Source organism: Oncorhynchus mykiss, chromosome 12 (genome assembly GCF_013265735.2).
Source record: "Oncorhynchus mykiss isolate Arlee chromosome 12, USDA_OmykA_1.1, whole genome shotgun sequence".
In the NCBI taxonomy this organism is placed as follows: Eukaryota; Metazoa; Chordata; class Actinopteri; order Salmoniformes; family Salmonidae; genus Oncorhynchus; species Oncorhynchus mykiss.
Window position 1 is genome coordinate 5,367,312 of NC_048576.1, and position 18,119 is coordinate 5,385,430.

General features: G+C 33.7%; 2 protein-coding genes across 4 annotated transcripts in view; one reads left to right on the plus strand and one right to left on the minus strand.

Annotated features, from left to right (window-relative positions):
- The window catches only part of LOC110536872 (FSD1-like protein), an 89,013-nt gene extending 73,847 nt beyond the window's left edge, over window positions 1-15,166 (minus strand). For all 3 annotated transcript variants that reach the window (XM_036936758.1, XM_036936757.1, XM_036936756.1), the window contains exon 1: window positions 15,017-15,166. In XM_036936758.1, the coding sequence (XP_036792653.1) occupies window positions 15,017-15,031 (15 nt within the window). In that variant the 5' untranslated portion in view covers window positions 15,032-15,166. The remainder of the gene's footprint in view (window positions 1-15,016) is intronic.
- Window positions 15,167-15,313: 147 nt separating this feature from the next.
- The window catches only part of ift74 (intraflagellar transport 74), a 58,034-nt gene continuing 55,228 nt past the window's right edge, over window positions 15,314-18,119 (plus strand). Inside the window, exons 1-2 of the mRNA XM_036936755.1 lie at window positions 15,314-15,470; window positions 15,721-15,875. Coding sequence (XP_036792650.1) covers window positions 15,756-15,875 — 120 coding nt within the window. The 5' untranslated portion in view covers window positions 15,314-15,470; window positions 15,721-15,755. The remainder of the gene's footprint in view (window positions 15,471-15,720; window positions 15,876-18,119) is intronic.

An 18,119-nucleotide genomic window follows, 5' to 3' on the forward strand; every position in this document is an offset into this window, starting at 1 on the left:
TACATTATTATTATACCACTACATACTGTATCTACAATACATTATTATTATACCACTACATACTGTATCTACAATACATTATTATTACACCACTACATACTGTATCTACAATACATTATTATTACACCACTACATACTGTATCTACAATACATTATTATTATTATTACACCACTACATACTGTATCTACAATACATTATTATTATTATTATACCACTACATACTGTATCTACAATACATTATTATTACACCACTACATACTGTATCTACAATACATTATTATTATTATTACACCACTACATACTGTATCTACAATACATTATTATTATTATTATACCACTACATACTGTATCTACAATACATTATTATTACACCACTACATACTGTATCTACAATACATTATTATTATTATTATACCACTACATACTGTATCTACAATACATTATTATTATTATTACACCACTACATACTGTATCTACAATACATTATTATTATTATTATACCACTACATACTGTATCTACAATACATTATTATTACACCACTACATACTGTATCTACAATACATTATTATTATACCACTACATACTGTATCTACAATACATTATTATTATAATACCACTACATACTGTATCTACAATACATTATTATTATTATTACACCACTACATACTGTATCTACAATACATTATTATTACACCACTACATACTGTATCTACAATACATTATTATTATTATTATACCACTACATACTGTATCTACAATACATTATTATTATTATACCACTACATACTGTATCTACAATACATTATTATTATTATTATACCACTACATACTGTATCTACAATACATTATTATTATTATTATACCACTACATACTGTATCTACAATACATTATTATTACACCACTACATACTGTATCTACAATACATTATTATTATACCACTACATACTGTATCTACAATACATTATTATTATTATTACACCACTACATACTGTATCTACAATACATTATTATTATTATACCACTACATACTGCATCTACAATACATTATTATTACACCACTACATACTGTATCTACAATACATTATTATTATAATACCACTACATACTGTATCTACAATACATTATTATTACACCACTACATACTGTATCTACAATACATTATTATTATACCACTACATACTGTATCTACAATACATTATTATTATACCACTACATACTGTATCTACAATACATTATTATTATTATTACACCACTACATACTGTATCTACAATACATTATTATTATTACACCACTACATACTGTATCTACAATACATTATTATTATTATTACACCACTACATACTGTATCTACAATACATTATTATTATTACACCACTACATACTGTATCTACAATACATTATTATTATTATAATACCACTACATACTGTATCTACAATACATTATTATTATTATTACACCACTACATACTGTATCTACAATACATTATTATTATTATTACACCACTACATACTGTATCTACAATACATTATTATTACACCACTACATACTGTATCTACAATACATTATTATTACACCACTACATACTGTATCTACAATACATTATTATTATTATTACACCACTACATACTGTATCTACAATACATTATTATTATACCACTACATACTGTATCTACAATACATTATTATTATTATTACACCACTACATACTGTATCTACAATACATTATTATTATTATTACACCACTACATACTGTATCTACAATACATTATTATTACACCACTACATACTGTATCTACAATACATTATTATTACACCACTACATACTGTATCTACAATACATTATTATTATTATTACACCACTACATACTGTATCTACAATACATTATTATTATTACACCACTACATACTGTATCTACAATACATTATTATTATTATTACACCACTACATACTGTATCTACAATACATTATTATTATTACACCACTACATACTGTATCTACAATACATTATTATTATTATAATACCACTACATACTGTATCTACAATACATTATTATTACACCACTACATACTGTATCTACAATACATTATTATTACACCACTACATACTGTATCTACAATACATTATTATTATTATTACACCACTACATACTGTATCTACAATACATTATTATTATTATTACACCACTACATACTGTATCTACAATACATTATTATTACACCACTACATACTGTATCTACAATACATTATTATTATTATTACACCACTACATACTGTATCTACAATACATTATTATTATTATTACACCACTACATACTGTATCTACAATACATTATTATTACACCACTACATACTGTATCTACAATACATTATTATTATTATTACACCACTACATACTGTATCTACAATACATTATTATTATTATTACACCACTACATACTGTATCTACAATACATTATTATTATTATTACACCACTACATACTGTATCTACAATACATTATTATTATTATACCACTACATACTGTATCTACAATACATTATTATTATACCACTACATACTGTATCTACAATACATTATTATTATAATACCACTACATACTGTATCTACAATACATTATTATTACACCACTACATACTGTATCTACAATACATTATTATTATACCACTACATACTGTATCTACAATACATTATTATTATTATTATTATACCACTACATACTGTATCTACAATACATTATTATTATTATTACACCACTACATACTGTATCTACAATACATTATTATTATTATTATACCACTACATACTGTATCTACAATACATTATTATTACACCACTACATACTGTATCTACAATACATTATTATTATTATTACACCACTACATACTGTATCTACAATACATTATTATTATTATTACACCACTACATACTGTATCTACAATACATTATTATTATTATTATACCACTACATACTGTATCTACAATACATTATTATTATTATTACACCACTACATACTGTATCTACAATACATTATTATTATTATTACACCACTACATACTGTATCTACAATACATTATTATTATACCACTACATACTGTATCTACAATACATTATTATTACACCACTACATACTGTATCTACAATACATTATTATTATTATTACACCACTACATACTGTATCTACAATACATTATTATTATTATTACACCACTACATACTGTATCTACAATACATTATTATTATTATTATACCACTACATACTGTATCTACAATACATTATTATTACACCACTACATACTGTATCTACAATACATTATTATTATACCACCACATACTGTATCTACAATACATTATTATTATTATTACACCACTACATACTGTATCTACAATACATTATTATTATTATTATTACACCACTACATACTGTATCTACAATACATTATTATTATTATTACACCACTACATACTGTATCTACAATACATTATTATTACACCACTACATACTGTATCTACAATACATTATTATTATTATACCACTACATACTGTATCTACAATACATTATTATTATACCACTACATACTGTATCTACAATACATTATTATTATTATTATTACACCACTACATACTGTATCTACAATACATTATTATTACACCACTACATACTGTATCTACAATACATTATTATTATTATTACACCACTACATACTGTATCTACAATACATTATTATTATACCACTACATACTGTATCTACAATACATTATTATTATTATTACACCACTACATACTGTATCTACAATACATTATTATTACACCACTACATACTGTATCTACAATACATTATTATTATTATTACACCACTACATACTGTATCTACAATACATTATTATTATTATTATACCACTACATACTGTATCTACAATACATTATTATTATTATTATACCACTACATACTGTATCTACAATACATTATTATTATTATTACACCACTACATACTGTATCTACAATACATTATTATTATTACACCACTACATACTGTATCTACAATACATTATTATTATTATTACACCACTACATACTGTATCTACAATACATTATTATTACACCACTACATACTGTATCTACAATACATTATTATTATTATTACACCACTACATACTGTATCTACAATACATTATTATTATTATTATTATACCACTACATACTGTATCTACAATACATTATTATTATTATTACACCACTACATACTGTATCTACAATACATTATTATTACACCACTACATACTGTATCTACAATACATTATTATTATTATTATACCACTACATACTGTATCTACAATACATTATTATTATTATACCACTACATACTGTATCTACAATACATTATTATTATTACACCACTACATACTGTATCTACAATACATTATTATTATTATTATACCACTACATACTGTATCTACAATACATTATTATTATTACACCACTACATACTGTATCTACAATACATTATTATTATTATTATACCACTACATACTGTATCTACAATACATTATTATTATTATTATACCACTACATACTGTATCTACAATACATTATTATTATTATTATACCACTACATACTGTATCTACAATACATTATTATTATACCACTACATACTGTATCTACAATACATTATTATTATTATTATACCACTACATACTGTATCTACAATACATTATTATTATTATTACACCACTACATACTGTATCTACAATACATTATTATTATTATTATTATACCACTACATACTGTATCTACAATACATTATTATTATTATTACACCACTACATACTGTATCTACAATACATTATTATTATTATTATTATACCACTACATACTGTATCTACAATACATTATTATTTTTATTACACCACTACATACTGTATCTACAATACATTATTATTATTACACCACTACATACTGTATCTACAATACATTATTATTATTATTACACCACTACATACTGTATCTACAATACATTATTATTACACCACTACATACTGTATCTACAATACATTATTATTATTATTACACCACTACATACTGTATCTACAATACATTATTATTATTATTATACCACTACATACTGTATCTACAATACATTATTATTATTATTACACCACTACATACTGTATCTACAATACATTATTATTATACCACTACATACTGTATCTACAATACATTATTATTATACCACTACATACTGTATCTACAATACATTATTATTACACCACTACATACTGTATCTACAATACATTATTATTATACCACTACATACTGTATCTACAATACATTATTATTATTATTACACCACTACATACTGTATCTACAATACATTATTATTATACCACTACATACTGTATCTACAATACATTATTATTATTATTACACCACTACATACTGTATCTACAATACATTATTATTATTATTACACCACTACATACTGTATCTACAATACATTATTATTACACCACTACATACTGTATCTACAATACATTATTATTATACCACTACATACTGTATCTACAATACATTATTATTATTATTACACCACTACATACTGTATCTACAATACATTATTATTATTATTATACCACTACATACTGTATCTACAATACATTATTATTATACCACTACATACTGTATCTACAATACATTATTATTATTATTACACCACTACATACTGTATCTACAATACATTATTATTATTATTACACCACTACATACTGTATCTACAATACATTATTATTATTATTATACCACTACATACTGTATCTACAATACATTATTATTATTATTACACCACTACATACTGTATCTACAATACATTATTATTACACCACTACATACTGTATCTACAATACATTATTATTATACCACCACATACTGTATCTACAATACATTATTATTATACCACTACATACTGTATCTACAATACATTATTATTATTATTACACCACTACATACTGTATCTACAATACATTATTATTATTATTATTACACCACTACATACTGTATCTACAATACATTATTATTATTACACCACTACATACTGTATCTACAATACATTATTATTATTATTATACCACTACATACTGTATCTACAATACATTATTATTATTATTACACCACTACATACTGTATCTACAATACATTATTATTATACCACTACATACTGTATCTACAATACATTATTATTATTATTACACCACTACATACTGTATCTACAATACATTATTATTATTATTATTACACCACTACATACTGTATCTACAATACATTATTATTATTATAATACCACTACATACTGTATCTACAATACATTATTATTATTATTACACCACTACATACTGTATCTACAATACATCATTATTATTACACCACTACATACTGTATCTACAATACATTATTATTATTATTACACCACTACATACTGTATCTACAATACATTATTATTATTACACCACTACATACTGTATCTACAATACATTATTATTATTATTACACCACTACATACTGTATCTACAATACATTATTATTATACCACTACATACTGTATCTACAATACATTATTATTATTATTACACCACTACATACTGTATCTACAATACATTATTATTATACCACTACATACTGTATCTACAATACATTATTATTATACCACTACATACTGTATCTACAATACATTATTATTACACCACTACATACTGTATCTACAATACATTATTATTATTATACCACTACATACTGTATCTACAATACATTATTATTATTATTACACCACTACATACTGTATCTACAATACATTATTATTACACCACTACATACTGTATCTACAATACATTATTATTACACCACTACATACTGTATCTACAATACATTATTATTATACCACTACATACTGTATCTACAATACATTATTATTATTATACCACTACATACTGTATCTACAATACATTATTATTATACCACTACATACTGTATCTACAATACATTATTATTACACCACTACATACTGTATCTACAATACATTATTATTATACCACTACATACTGTATCTACAATACATTATTATTATACCACTACATACTGTATCTACAATACATTATTATAATACCACTACATACTGTATCTACAATACATTATTATTATACCACTACATACTGTATCTACAATACATTATTATTATACCACTACATACTGTATCTACAATACATTATTATTATACCACTACTCTACCACTTTATTTATTTAACCCGGTATTTATATATATAACCCTAACCCTTTATTTAACCAGGTATTTATATATATAACCCTTTAGTTAACCAGGTATTTATATATATAACCCTAACCCTTTATTTAACCAGGTATTTATATATATAACCCTTTATTTAACCAGGTATTTATCTATAGAACCCTGTATTTAACCAGGTATTTATATATATATATATAACGCTAACCCTTTATTTAACCAGGTATTTATATATATAAAACTCTAACCCTTTATTTAACCAGGTATTTATATATATAACCCTAACCCTTTATTTAACCAGGTATTTATATATATAACCCTTTAGTTAACCAGGTATTTATATATATAACTCTAACCCTTTATTTAACCAGGTATTTATATATAACTCTAACCCTTTATTTAACCAGGTATTTATATATATATATATAACCCTGTATTTAACCAGGTATTTATATATATAACCCTAACCCTTTATTTAACCAGGTATTTATATATATAACCCTAACCCTTTATTTAACCAGGTAGGCTAGTTGAGAACAAGTTCTCATTTACAATTGTGACCTGGCCAAGATAAAGCAAAGCAGTTCGACACATTCAACAACACAGAGTTACACATGGAATAAACAAACATACAGTCAATAACACAATAGAAAAAAACAAAAGTATGTATACAGTGTGTGCAAGTGAGGTAAGATTAGGGAGGTAAGGCAATAAATAGGCCATGGTGGTGAAATAATTACAATATAGCAATTAAACACTGGAATGGTAGATGTGCAGAAGATTAATGTGCAAGTAGAGATACTGGGGTGCAAAGGAGCAAAATAAATCAAATAAATAACAGTATGGGGATGAGGTAGTTGGATGGGCTATTTACAGATGGGCTATGTACAGGTGCAGTGATTTGTAAGCTGCTCTGACAGCTGATGCTTAAAGCTAGTGAGGGAGATATGAGTCTCCAGCTTCAGTGATTTTTGCAGTCTGTTCCAGTCATTGGCAGCAGAGAACTGGAAGGAAAGGCAGGCAAAGGAGGAATTGGCTTTGGGGGTGAGCAGTGAGATACACCTATTGGATCGCGTGCAACAAGTGGGTGTTACTATGGTGACCAGTGAGCTGAGATAAGGCGGGGCTTCACCTGGCAGAGACTTACAGATGACCTGGAGCCAGTGGGTTTGGCGACGAGTATGAAGCGAGGGCCAACCAACGAGAGCGTACAGGTCGCACTGGTGGGTAGTATATGGGGCTTTGGTGACAAAACGGATGGCACTGTGATAGACTGCATCCAGGTTGTTGAGTAGAGTGTTGGAGGCAATTTTGTAGATGACATCACTGAAGTCGAGGATCGGTAGGATGGTCAGTTTTACGAGGGTATGTTTGGCAGCATGAGTGAAGGATGCTTTGTTGCGATATAGGAAGCTGATTCTAGATTTAATTTTGGATTGGAGATGTTTAATGTGAGTCTGGAAGGAGAGTTTACAGTCTAACCAGACACCTAGGTATTTGTAGATGTCCACATATTCTAAGTCAGAAATATCCAGAGTAGTGATGCTGGATGGGCAGGCAGGTGCGGGCAGTGATCGGTTGAAGAGCATACATTTAGTTTTACTTGCATTTAAGAGCGGGGGTGCATGGGTGTCTGAGCTGTGCACTAGCCGTTTAAACACAGACAGCTCTGTGCTTTCAACATGTCAATACCTCTCACAAAAGACATGTAGTGAGGCAGTCAATCTCTCCTCTCACTTGGAGATCGACATGCAGAGTTCATGCCGACACAAGCAGACAAAAGGCCCCAACACCACGAGTTAAGCTAATTCTGTTCATTAGGACCTCCGTCGCCCTCCTGTCAATTTAATTAGTGTACAGTGTCAATATCGCCTACAGTATTGACTACAGTAACTGACAGGACCACGATGGAAATAGAGATGGGGGTTTTGTTGACATTGTTTCCGATGTGGGACAGACAAACAGCAAGATTTATATACAACCATCACTGTTGGAAATCAAATGCCAGGCTAGAAGATTATTAAAATGTCTTATTGCTTATTGACATTGGTCGCATGTTGTTTGTCTGTTAGCTAAGGGTTAACAAATGCTGTGTGTGACCAGTCCAGACTGGGGTTAAGAGCAATGCAGTGGGAAAAGGCCTATTGTGTTCTCTCCTCAGCCATTTTAAAATGTCTCGTTCTCTGTTCATTAGTAACTTATGTGATAGTGTACATGATACTTGTTGACCTACATGTTGTACACTAAAGTATCAAAATCACCAATTTACTGGAGATTTGATCAAGGTTTGTACTAGAGTAGTTCCAATTTAATATCGTCAAGATGGATTTGATTTGGATTTGATTTGGATTGATATTTGAATGGGCATCAGGTAACATTTTCTGACAAACACCTAAATACCAGGCTATACATCAAACAGGACAAACAGAAAACACCAGGCTATACATCAAACAGGACAAACAGAAAACACCAGGCTATACATTGAACAGGACAAACAGAAAACACCTAAATACCAGGCTATACATCAAACAGGACAAACAGAAAACACCAGGCTATACATCAAACAGGACAAACAGAAAACACCAGGCTATACATCAAACAGGACAAACAGAAAACACCTAAATACCAGGCTATACATCAAACAGGACAAACAGAAAACACCAGGCTATACATCAAACAGGACAAACAGAAAACACCAGGCTATACATCAAACAGGACAAACAGAAAACACCAGGCTATACATTGAACAGGACAAACAGAAAACACCTAAATACCAGGCTATACATCAAACAGGACAAACAGAAAACACCAGGCTATACATCAAACAGGACAAACAGAAAACACCAGGCTATACATCAAACAGGACAAACAGAAAACACCTAAATACCAGGCTATACATCAAACAGGACAAACAGAAAACACCAGGCTATACATCAAACAGGACAAACAGAAAACACCAGGCTATACATCAAACAGGACAAACAGAAAACACCTAAACACCAGGCTATACATCAAACAGGACAAACAGAAAACACCAGGCTATACATCAAACAGGACAAACAGAAAACACCAGGCTATACATCAAACAGGACAAACAGAAAACACCTAAATACCAGGCTATACATCAAACAGGACAAACAGAAAACACCAGGCTATACATCAAACAGGATAAACAGAAAACACCAGGCTATACATCAAACAGGACAAACAGAAAACACCAGGCTATACATCAAACAGGACAAACAGAAAACACCAGGCTATACATCAAACAGGACAAACAGAAAACACCTAAACACCAGGCTATACATCAAACAGGACAAACAGAAAACACCAGGCTATACATCAAACAGGACAAACAGAAAACACCAGGCTATACATCAAACAGGACAAACAGAAAACACCTAAATACCAGGCTATACATCAAACAGGACAAACAGAAAACACCAGGCTATACATCAAACAGGATAAACAGAAAACACCAGGCTATACATCAAACAGGACAAACAGAAAACACCAGGCTATACATCAAACAGGACAAACAGAAAACACCAGGCTATACATCAAACAGGACAAACAGAAAACACCAGGCTATACATCAAACAGGACAAACAGAAAACACCAGGCTATACATCAAACAGGACAAACAGAAAACACCAGGCTATACATCAAACAGGACAAACAGAAAACACCAGGCTATACATCAAACAGGACAAACAGAAAACACCAGGCTATACATTGAACAAGACAAACAGAAAACACCAGGCTATACATTGAACAAGACAAACAGAAAACACCAGGCTATACATTGAACAGGACAAACAGAAAACACCAGGCTATACATCAAACAGGACAAACAGAAAACACCAGGCTATACATCAAACAGGACAAACAGAAAACACCAGGCTATACATCAAACAGGACAAACAGAAAACACCAGGCTATACATTGAACAGGACAAACAGAAAACACCAGGCTATACATCAAACAGGACAAACAGAAAACACCAGGCTATACATCAAACAGGACAAACAGAAAACACCAGGCTATACATTGAACAGGACAAACAGAAAACACCAGGCTATACATCAAACAGGACAAACAGAAAACACCAGGCTATACATCAAACAGGACAAACAGAAAACACCTAAATACCAGGCTATACATCAAACAGGACAAACAGAAAACACCAGGCTATACATCAAACAGGACAAACAGAAAACACCAGGCTATACATTGAACAGGACAAACAGAAAACACCAGGCTATACATCAAACAGGACAAACAGAAAACACCTAAATACCAGGCTATACATCAAACAGGACAAACAGAAAACACCAGGCTATACATTGAACAGGACAAACAGAAAACACCAGGCTATACATCAAACAGGACAAACAGAAAACACCAGGCTATACATTGAACAGGACAAACAGAATCATAGATATAAAATAATCCACTGATTCTAAAAAGGAGCCATTGCCCCAGTTCAGTTTCCACATCCAACTAATATCAGATTTCCACTGTACAATAAGATATACAATGTACACTGAGTGTACAAAACATTAGGAACACCTTATTCAAATCAGTGTAGATGAAGGTGAGGAGACGGGTTAAAGAATGATTTTTGAGACATGGATTGTGTATGTGTGCTATTCAGAGGGTGAATGTCAAGACAAAAGATTGAAGTGTCTTTTAACGGGGTATGGTAGTAGGTGCCAGGCACACCGGGTTGAGTGTGTCAAGAACTACAACGTTGCTGGGTTTTTCACGCTCAACCGTTTCCCGCGTGTATCAAGAATGGTCCACCACCCAAAGGACATCCAGCCAACTTGACACAACCGTGGGAAGCATTGGAGTCAACATGGACCAGCATCCCTGTGGAATGCTTTCAACACCTCATAGAGTCCATGTCCCCACGAATTGAGGCTGTTCTGAGGGCAAAATGGGGGGGGGGACAACTCAATATTAGGAAGGTGTTCCTAATGTTTTGTCCACTCAGTGTAGATACAGTACTGTGTATGTGTATTGTCTTGGACAGTGTACATAAATGTTTGTGTTTCTGTATGTTCCTCTATATCATGTGAATGTAGGCAGATGTCTGTTGGTTCCCACGGGAAAGGACCGACCTGCTGAACGAGGGACCATGCTACTGAGCAACACAACATGATTAGGCAGATTGGAGGATTGGCCTTCACTTCTATTTACAGCTGTTGCATGACACCACAGACTGATGATTATCTTAATGCATTAGGTCGGCTAACCCTACAAATGTTTTCTGACCTACTAATATAGACCCCCCCCCCGGTCCTTAACTCCTAGGCACTATGTAGATGTGATAGGATTTGACAGTTTGAACAGTACAGTAGGACCTTCTCTGTGCCCTCTGAAAAGGACAGGCTTAACGTTGACCTTAGACTATTGCCTACCCATCCAACTCAACCGATAGATAACCGATAGACAACCCCATGCTAATTGGCAACAACTAACTCAGATGAACATGAGGTTCCATAACAATGGTGTAGCAGTAGCTCATAGGCCTACACATAACAGCAGTGTTACAGCAGAAGCTCGTAGGCCTACACATAACAGCAGTAGGTCGTATGGCCTACACATAACAGCAGTAGGTCGTATGGCCTACACATAACAGCAGTAGGTCGTATGGCCTACACATAACAGCAGTAGGTCGTATGGCCTACACATAACAGCAGTGTTACAGCAGAAGCAGATACACATCAGCTACAAAGGCAGGGGTTTAACAGGACTTAAAACTACTCTCAACAAGCTATTTCACAGTAGAGATACACACCAAAACCCTGTGTGGACATTCCCCAGGGCTGTGTCTGGTATGGAAACCTATTTATTCAATATATAGATGCACTGTTTTTGACCTGAACCCATAGTAGTTGGAGGAACTCTCCCCCCCCCCCCCAAATGTGGTAATGTTTTCCTAAATTGAGAAAAAAATGTTACGGAAGATCAACATGGAGTAAGTTATGAGGCTAACGAGGTCCTTTGGAGAAAGGATGTTTGACATGTACGCCTAATTGGCTCTAAATAAAAAGAGAGCAGGATCTGCAGTACTCAGAAACAGTGTACTAGTCATTTTATGCTGTGGATAGAAATACTACTACTATTTGAGCTGTGGCCACTACCAGTAGTAGTGGACTGGATACTGTAACCACAGCAAAGGCCCCTGCCTAGGAAACACATGTCAACTCAATGCTGGCCTCAGGCCTGTATCTATTTCAGTAGCATTCTGTTCAGCCCAATGGATACTCCACTGTAAAACACTGTCAAAACGTAGGACCCTAAAATGACAGAGCTCAAACATGGTGAGTTGGTTTTAAAAGTCAAGTGGAAGGAGGGAAAGGTGGTTTGATTAAAAAAATAATAATAATCTGAAACTAAAATGAATTTCCAGGCGTGTGGCTGTATGAAGTTCCTTTACTGAACACTACTCTAGTACTTAGCAAAAATAAAAATGTTTTATGAACGACTAACTCAAACCCCAGCCAAATGGAACTGTAATGGTTTCTATTGGAGATGGACAACTACTTAAAACAATAATAATAATAATTAAAATGGATTAATGTTGTAAAGTCAGAATTTGATTGCAAATATACTGTCTGTCTGTCTGCCTTCCCATCTGTCTGAGGTGCTGGCTCACAACTAGTGCCACTTCCTTCTTGAGTGATGTCACACCTCTCCTCTCTGACTGAGGGTTATAATAGACCTGTGCCACTGGGGTGACCTCTCTCTCTCCATCTGACTGTGTAATAGACTTAGAAGAAGCTTAGATTGACAGCACGTGCTAAAGGCTATACTCAGTTTTTCATGTACATCTTTCCTTCCTCCTTTTATTTCGGTAGAAAGGAGAGGTAGCCATACAGGTCATTTCCTGTTTGATAGTCACACCCTCGTTATGCTGATAACAAACAGAAAACAAAGACAAACGATAAGACCATCCTGTTGCTATAGGCCCTTGACAACAGACTTAAAGCAATGCGTCTGACATTTCATAACAAATTTGATGTTTATTTTTTCAGGATGACTTCAAAAATATTGTAACAATCTGAGATACATGACAAGTCCACGAAAGACGTGTAAGCACAAATATTGACTTTATAATGATAGGTTTTGTTACAATAACAGTAACAGACTGTCAGACCTAAAGTGGCAGACAAACAAACGGCCTATAGGACAGGCAACGCTGTATAATAAATGACATGAATGACTTCGACACCTACTGTGACTGTCAAAACCACAATAGAAATTAGGAAGTGAATTACTTAACAGAAGTACACCGGTGTCATCATATTCAAGAACAAGATCAATGTCAAATGTGCCAAATCATTGATGTGTAGAGGAGCTCTGTCCCGGTCACAGGAAAGACGTGTGAAGAATACCAGTCATTGGAGAATAATCAGAAGGTATCAGAAAATATCTAGTTTCCAAGTCAACAGATTCTTAATAAGCAACAGAACGAATGTGAACATGTTCCCAGCCCTAAAACATCACGCATATTGGTGATAAACAATGACAAAAAAAAATCACGTAATGTTGGACTAATGTTTGTTCTCAACAAGCTCGTCTCGTTACATACAACTATCACTTCGACTAACCGTGAAGCTTGAAAGCCGTACACAATGTTGCCAGCATTACGGCATGCACAGCTGACGACCGAATCGTCATCGGTTCCTAATACACCGGGTACACTTACTTTTTGAGAGTCCATACCGAGGACCGAAACACAAATATAGTCAAATCCAATGCATAGGCAGGCAGGCGAAGTTCTCTCCAAAGAGGAAGACGATTACCCCACTGGATGGCGGAGCATAGTGCACGTACATGCGCAGTAGTATTTTTAACCCTCGCCCTCATAAATTAGAGGCGATATACAAATGTAGACGGGTTGCGCCCTCCACTGGACTAGAGAAGAATGTCTTTGATGTGTTAGTAAACGTGTCATACGTCAGTGGTCACGAGGGGTAGGGTTTTGCAGAGGGATTCCACTTCTCCGAGATTTCCCCCAAAGTCTCGCGGTAATGGTTGGTTGCTGTGGTAACGTCAAAAGAAGTGTACTGCTAGCTAGCTTGCTTGCTACAACAAAAATACAAACAATCAATTCACAGTCAAGTCATATTGAGCGGTTTGACACCTATACAAAACACGAGGTAAGTTGGTACACTTATATTATGCATTATAGCTACATTGAAATTGCCCCGAGAAAAGAGACAACGGTTTCATTTGCAAACTAGCTAGCAACATCCAGCTAACATTAGCCTAGCTAGCTAACACGTTATTAGTAACTGAGCTAACTAACGGTACTTCGCTCGGAAATGCACCATGCCTCTGTTTAGTTTAGCTTTGCCAACGTTACTCCAGGCAGATGCTTGTCGTTGAAAGACTGATTTTCTCCTGCAGGATTTTGTGGAGAGGAGAGAAACCAGTGTGAAAAGATGGCGAGCCAGAGGCCACCGTCAGGTAGACCGATGAGTCGGGGGTCTCTTGTACCAGGGACTGGGAGACCTCCAACTGCCATCAGACCTCCACCCACAGCCGTTAGGGTCGGAACTGGGGTAAAGCCAAGTCACAGTTTTGATGTTTTCTTGCAGATCCCTGACTAACTATCATCACCCTTTTACACACCTTCTGTAGCGTATGGGACATACAGTACAGTTCATAATGAAAGTCTACACACACACCATTTTGCTGGTTTAAATCTAAAAAGGGATTAAAATTGAAAATGTTTCCCTACAGATCTACACATCCTGCGCCACATTTTCAAAGTTAATGAAAAAGTAGAAAATATTTAATAAAAATAAAGAAAGAAAGATGTCTTCACACCCCAGAGTTAATACTTGGTGCAAGCACATTTGGCAGAAAATACGATCCTACCAACTCTGGACAACACCACTGGCAACATATATCCATTGTTGTTGTCAAATTTTCTCAAGCTTATTGAGTTTAGTTGAGAATCATTGATGGTCCGCAATATTCAAACATTGTTTCTGATTTTCCAACAGGTTTACTGTGCACTCAGGGCCCCAAGAGTGGTGCAGTGGTCTAAGACACTGCATCTCAGTACAAGAGGCGTCATTGCAGTATCTGGTTCGAATCCAGGCTGCATCACATCCGTGATTGGGTGTCCCATAGGGCGGCGCACAATTGGCCCAGCGTCGTCTTAACGGACTTGCCTAGTTAAATATAAAAAATAAGTAAAGTATTCAGACCCCTTGACTTTCCCCATTACAGCCTTATTCTAAAAGGGATGAAATAAAACATGTTCCTCATCAAACGACACACAATACCCCATATTGACAAAGAGAAAACATGTTCCTCATCAATACCCCATATTGACAAAGAGAAAACAGGTTCCTCATCAATACCCCATATTGACAAAGAGAAAACAGGTTCCTCATCAATACCCCATATTGACAAAGAGAAAACAGGTTCCTCATCAATACCCCATATTGACAAAGAGAAAACAGGTTCCTCATCAATACCCCATATTGACAAAGAGAAAACAGGTTCCTCATCAATACCCCATATTGACAAAGAGAAAACAGGTTCCTCATCAATACCCCATATTGACAAAGAGAAAACATGTTCCTCATCAATACCCCATATTGACAAAGAGAAAACAGGTTCCTCATCAATACCCCATATTGACAAAGAGAAAACAGGTTCCTCATCAATACCCCATATTGACAAAGAGAAAACAGGTTCCTCATCAATACCCCATATTGACAAAGAGAAAACATGTTCCTCATCAATACCCCATATTGACAAAGAGAAAACAGGTTCCTCATCAATACCCCATATTGACAAAGAGAAAACAGGTTCCTCATCAATACCCCATATTGACAAAGAGAAAACATGTTCCTCATCAATACCCCATATTGACAAAGAGAAAACATGTTCCTCATCAATACCCCATATTGACAAAGAGAAAACATGTTCCTCATCAATACCCCATATTGACAAAGAGAAAACAGGTTCCTCATCAATACCCCATATTGACAAAGAGAAAACAGGTTCCTCATCAATACCCCATATTGACAAAGAGAAAACATGTTCCTCATCAATACCCCATATTGACAAAGAGAAAACATGTTCCTCATCAATACCCCATATTGACAAAGAGAAAACAGGTTCCTCATCAATACCCCATATTGACAAAGAGAAAACAGGTTCCTCATCAATACCCCATATTGACAAAGAGAAAACAGGTTCCTCATCAATACCCCATATTGACAAAGAGAAAACATGTTCCTCATCAATACCCCATATTGACAAAGAGAAAACAGGTTCCTCATCAATACCCCATATTGACAAAGAGAAAACAGGTTCCTCATCAATACCCCATATTGACAAAGAGAAAACATGTTCCTCATCAATACCCCATATTGACAAAGAGAAAACAGGTTCTTCAAAATGTACAAGTATTCAGACCCATTGTAATGACACTTGACATTGAGCTCAGGTGCTCAGGTGCTGCATCCTGTTTCCATGGATCATCCTTGAGATGTTTCTACAACTTGATTGGAGTCCACCTGTGGTAAATTAAATTGATTGGACATGATTTGGAAAGACACACACCTGTCTATATAAGGTTCCACAGTTGACATTGCATGTCAGAGCAAAAACCATGCCCTGAGGTCAAAGGCAGGATTGTGTCGGATCAGGAGAAGGGTACCAAAAATATTTCTGTTGCATTTGAAGGTCCCCAAGAACACGGTGGCCTCCATCATTCTTAAATGGTAGAAGTTTGGAATCACCAAGACTCTTCCTAGAGCTGGCCGTCCGACCAAACTGAACAA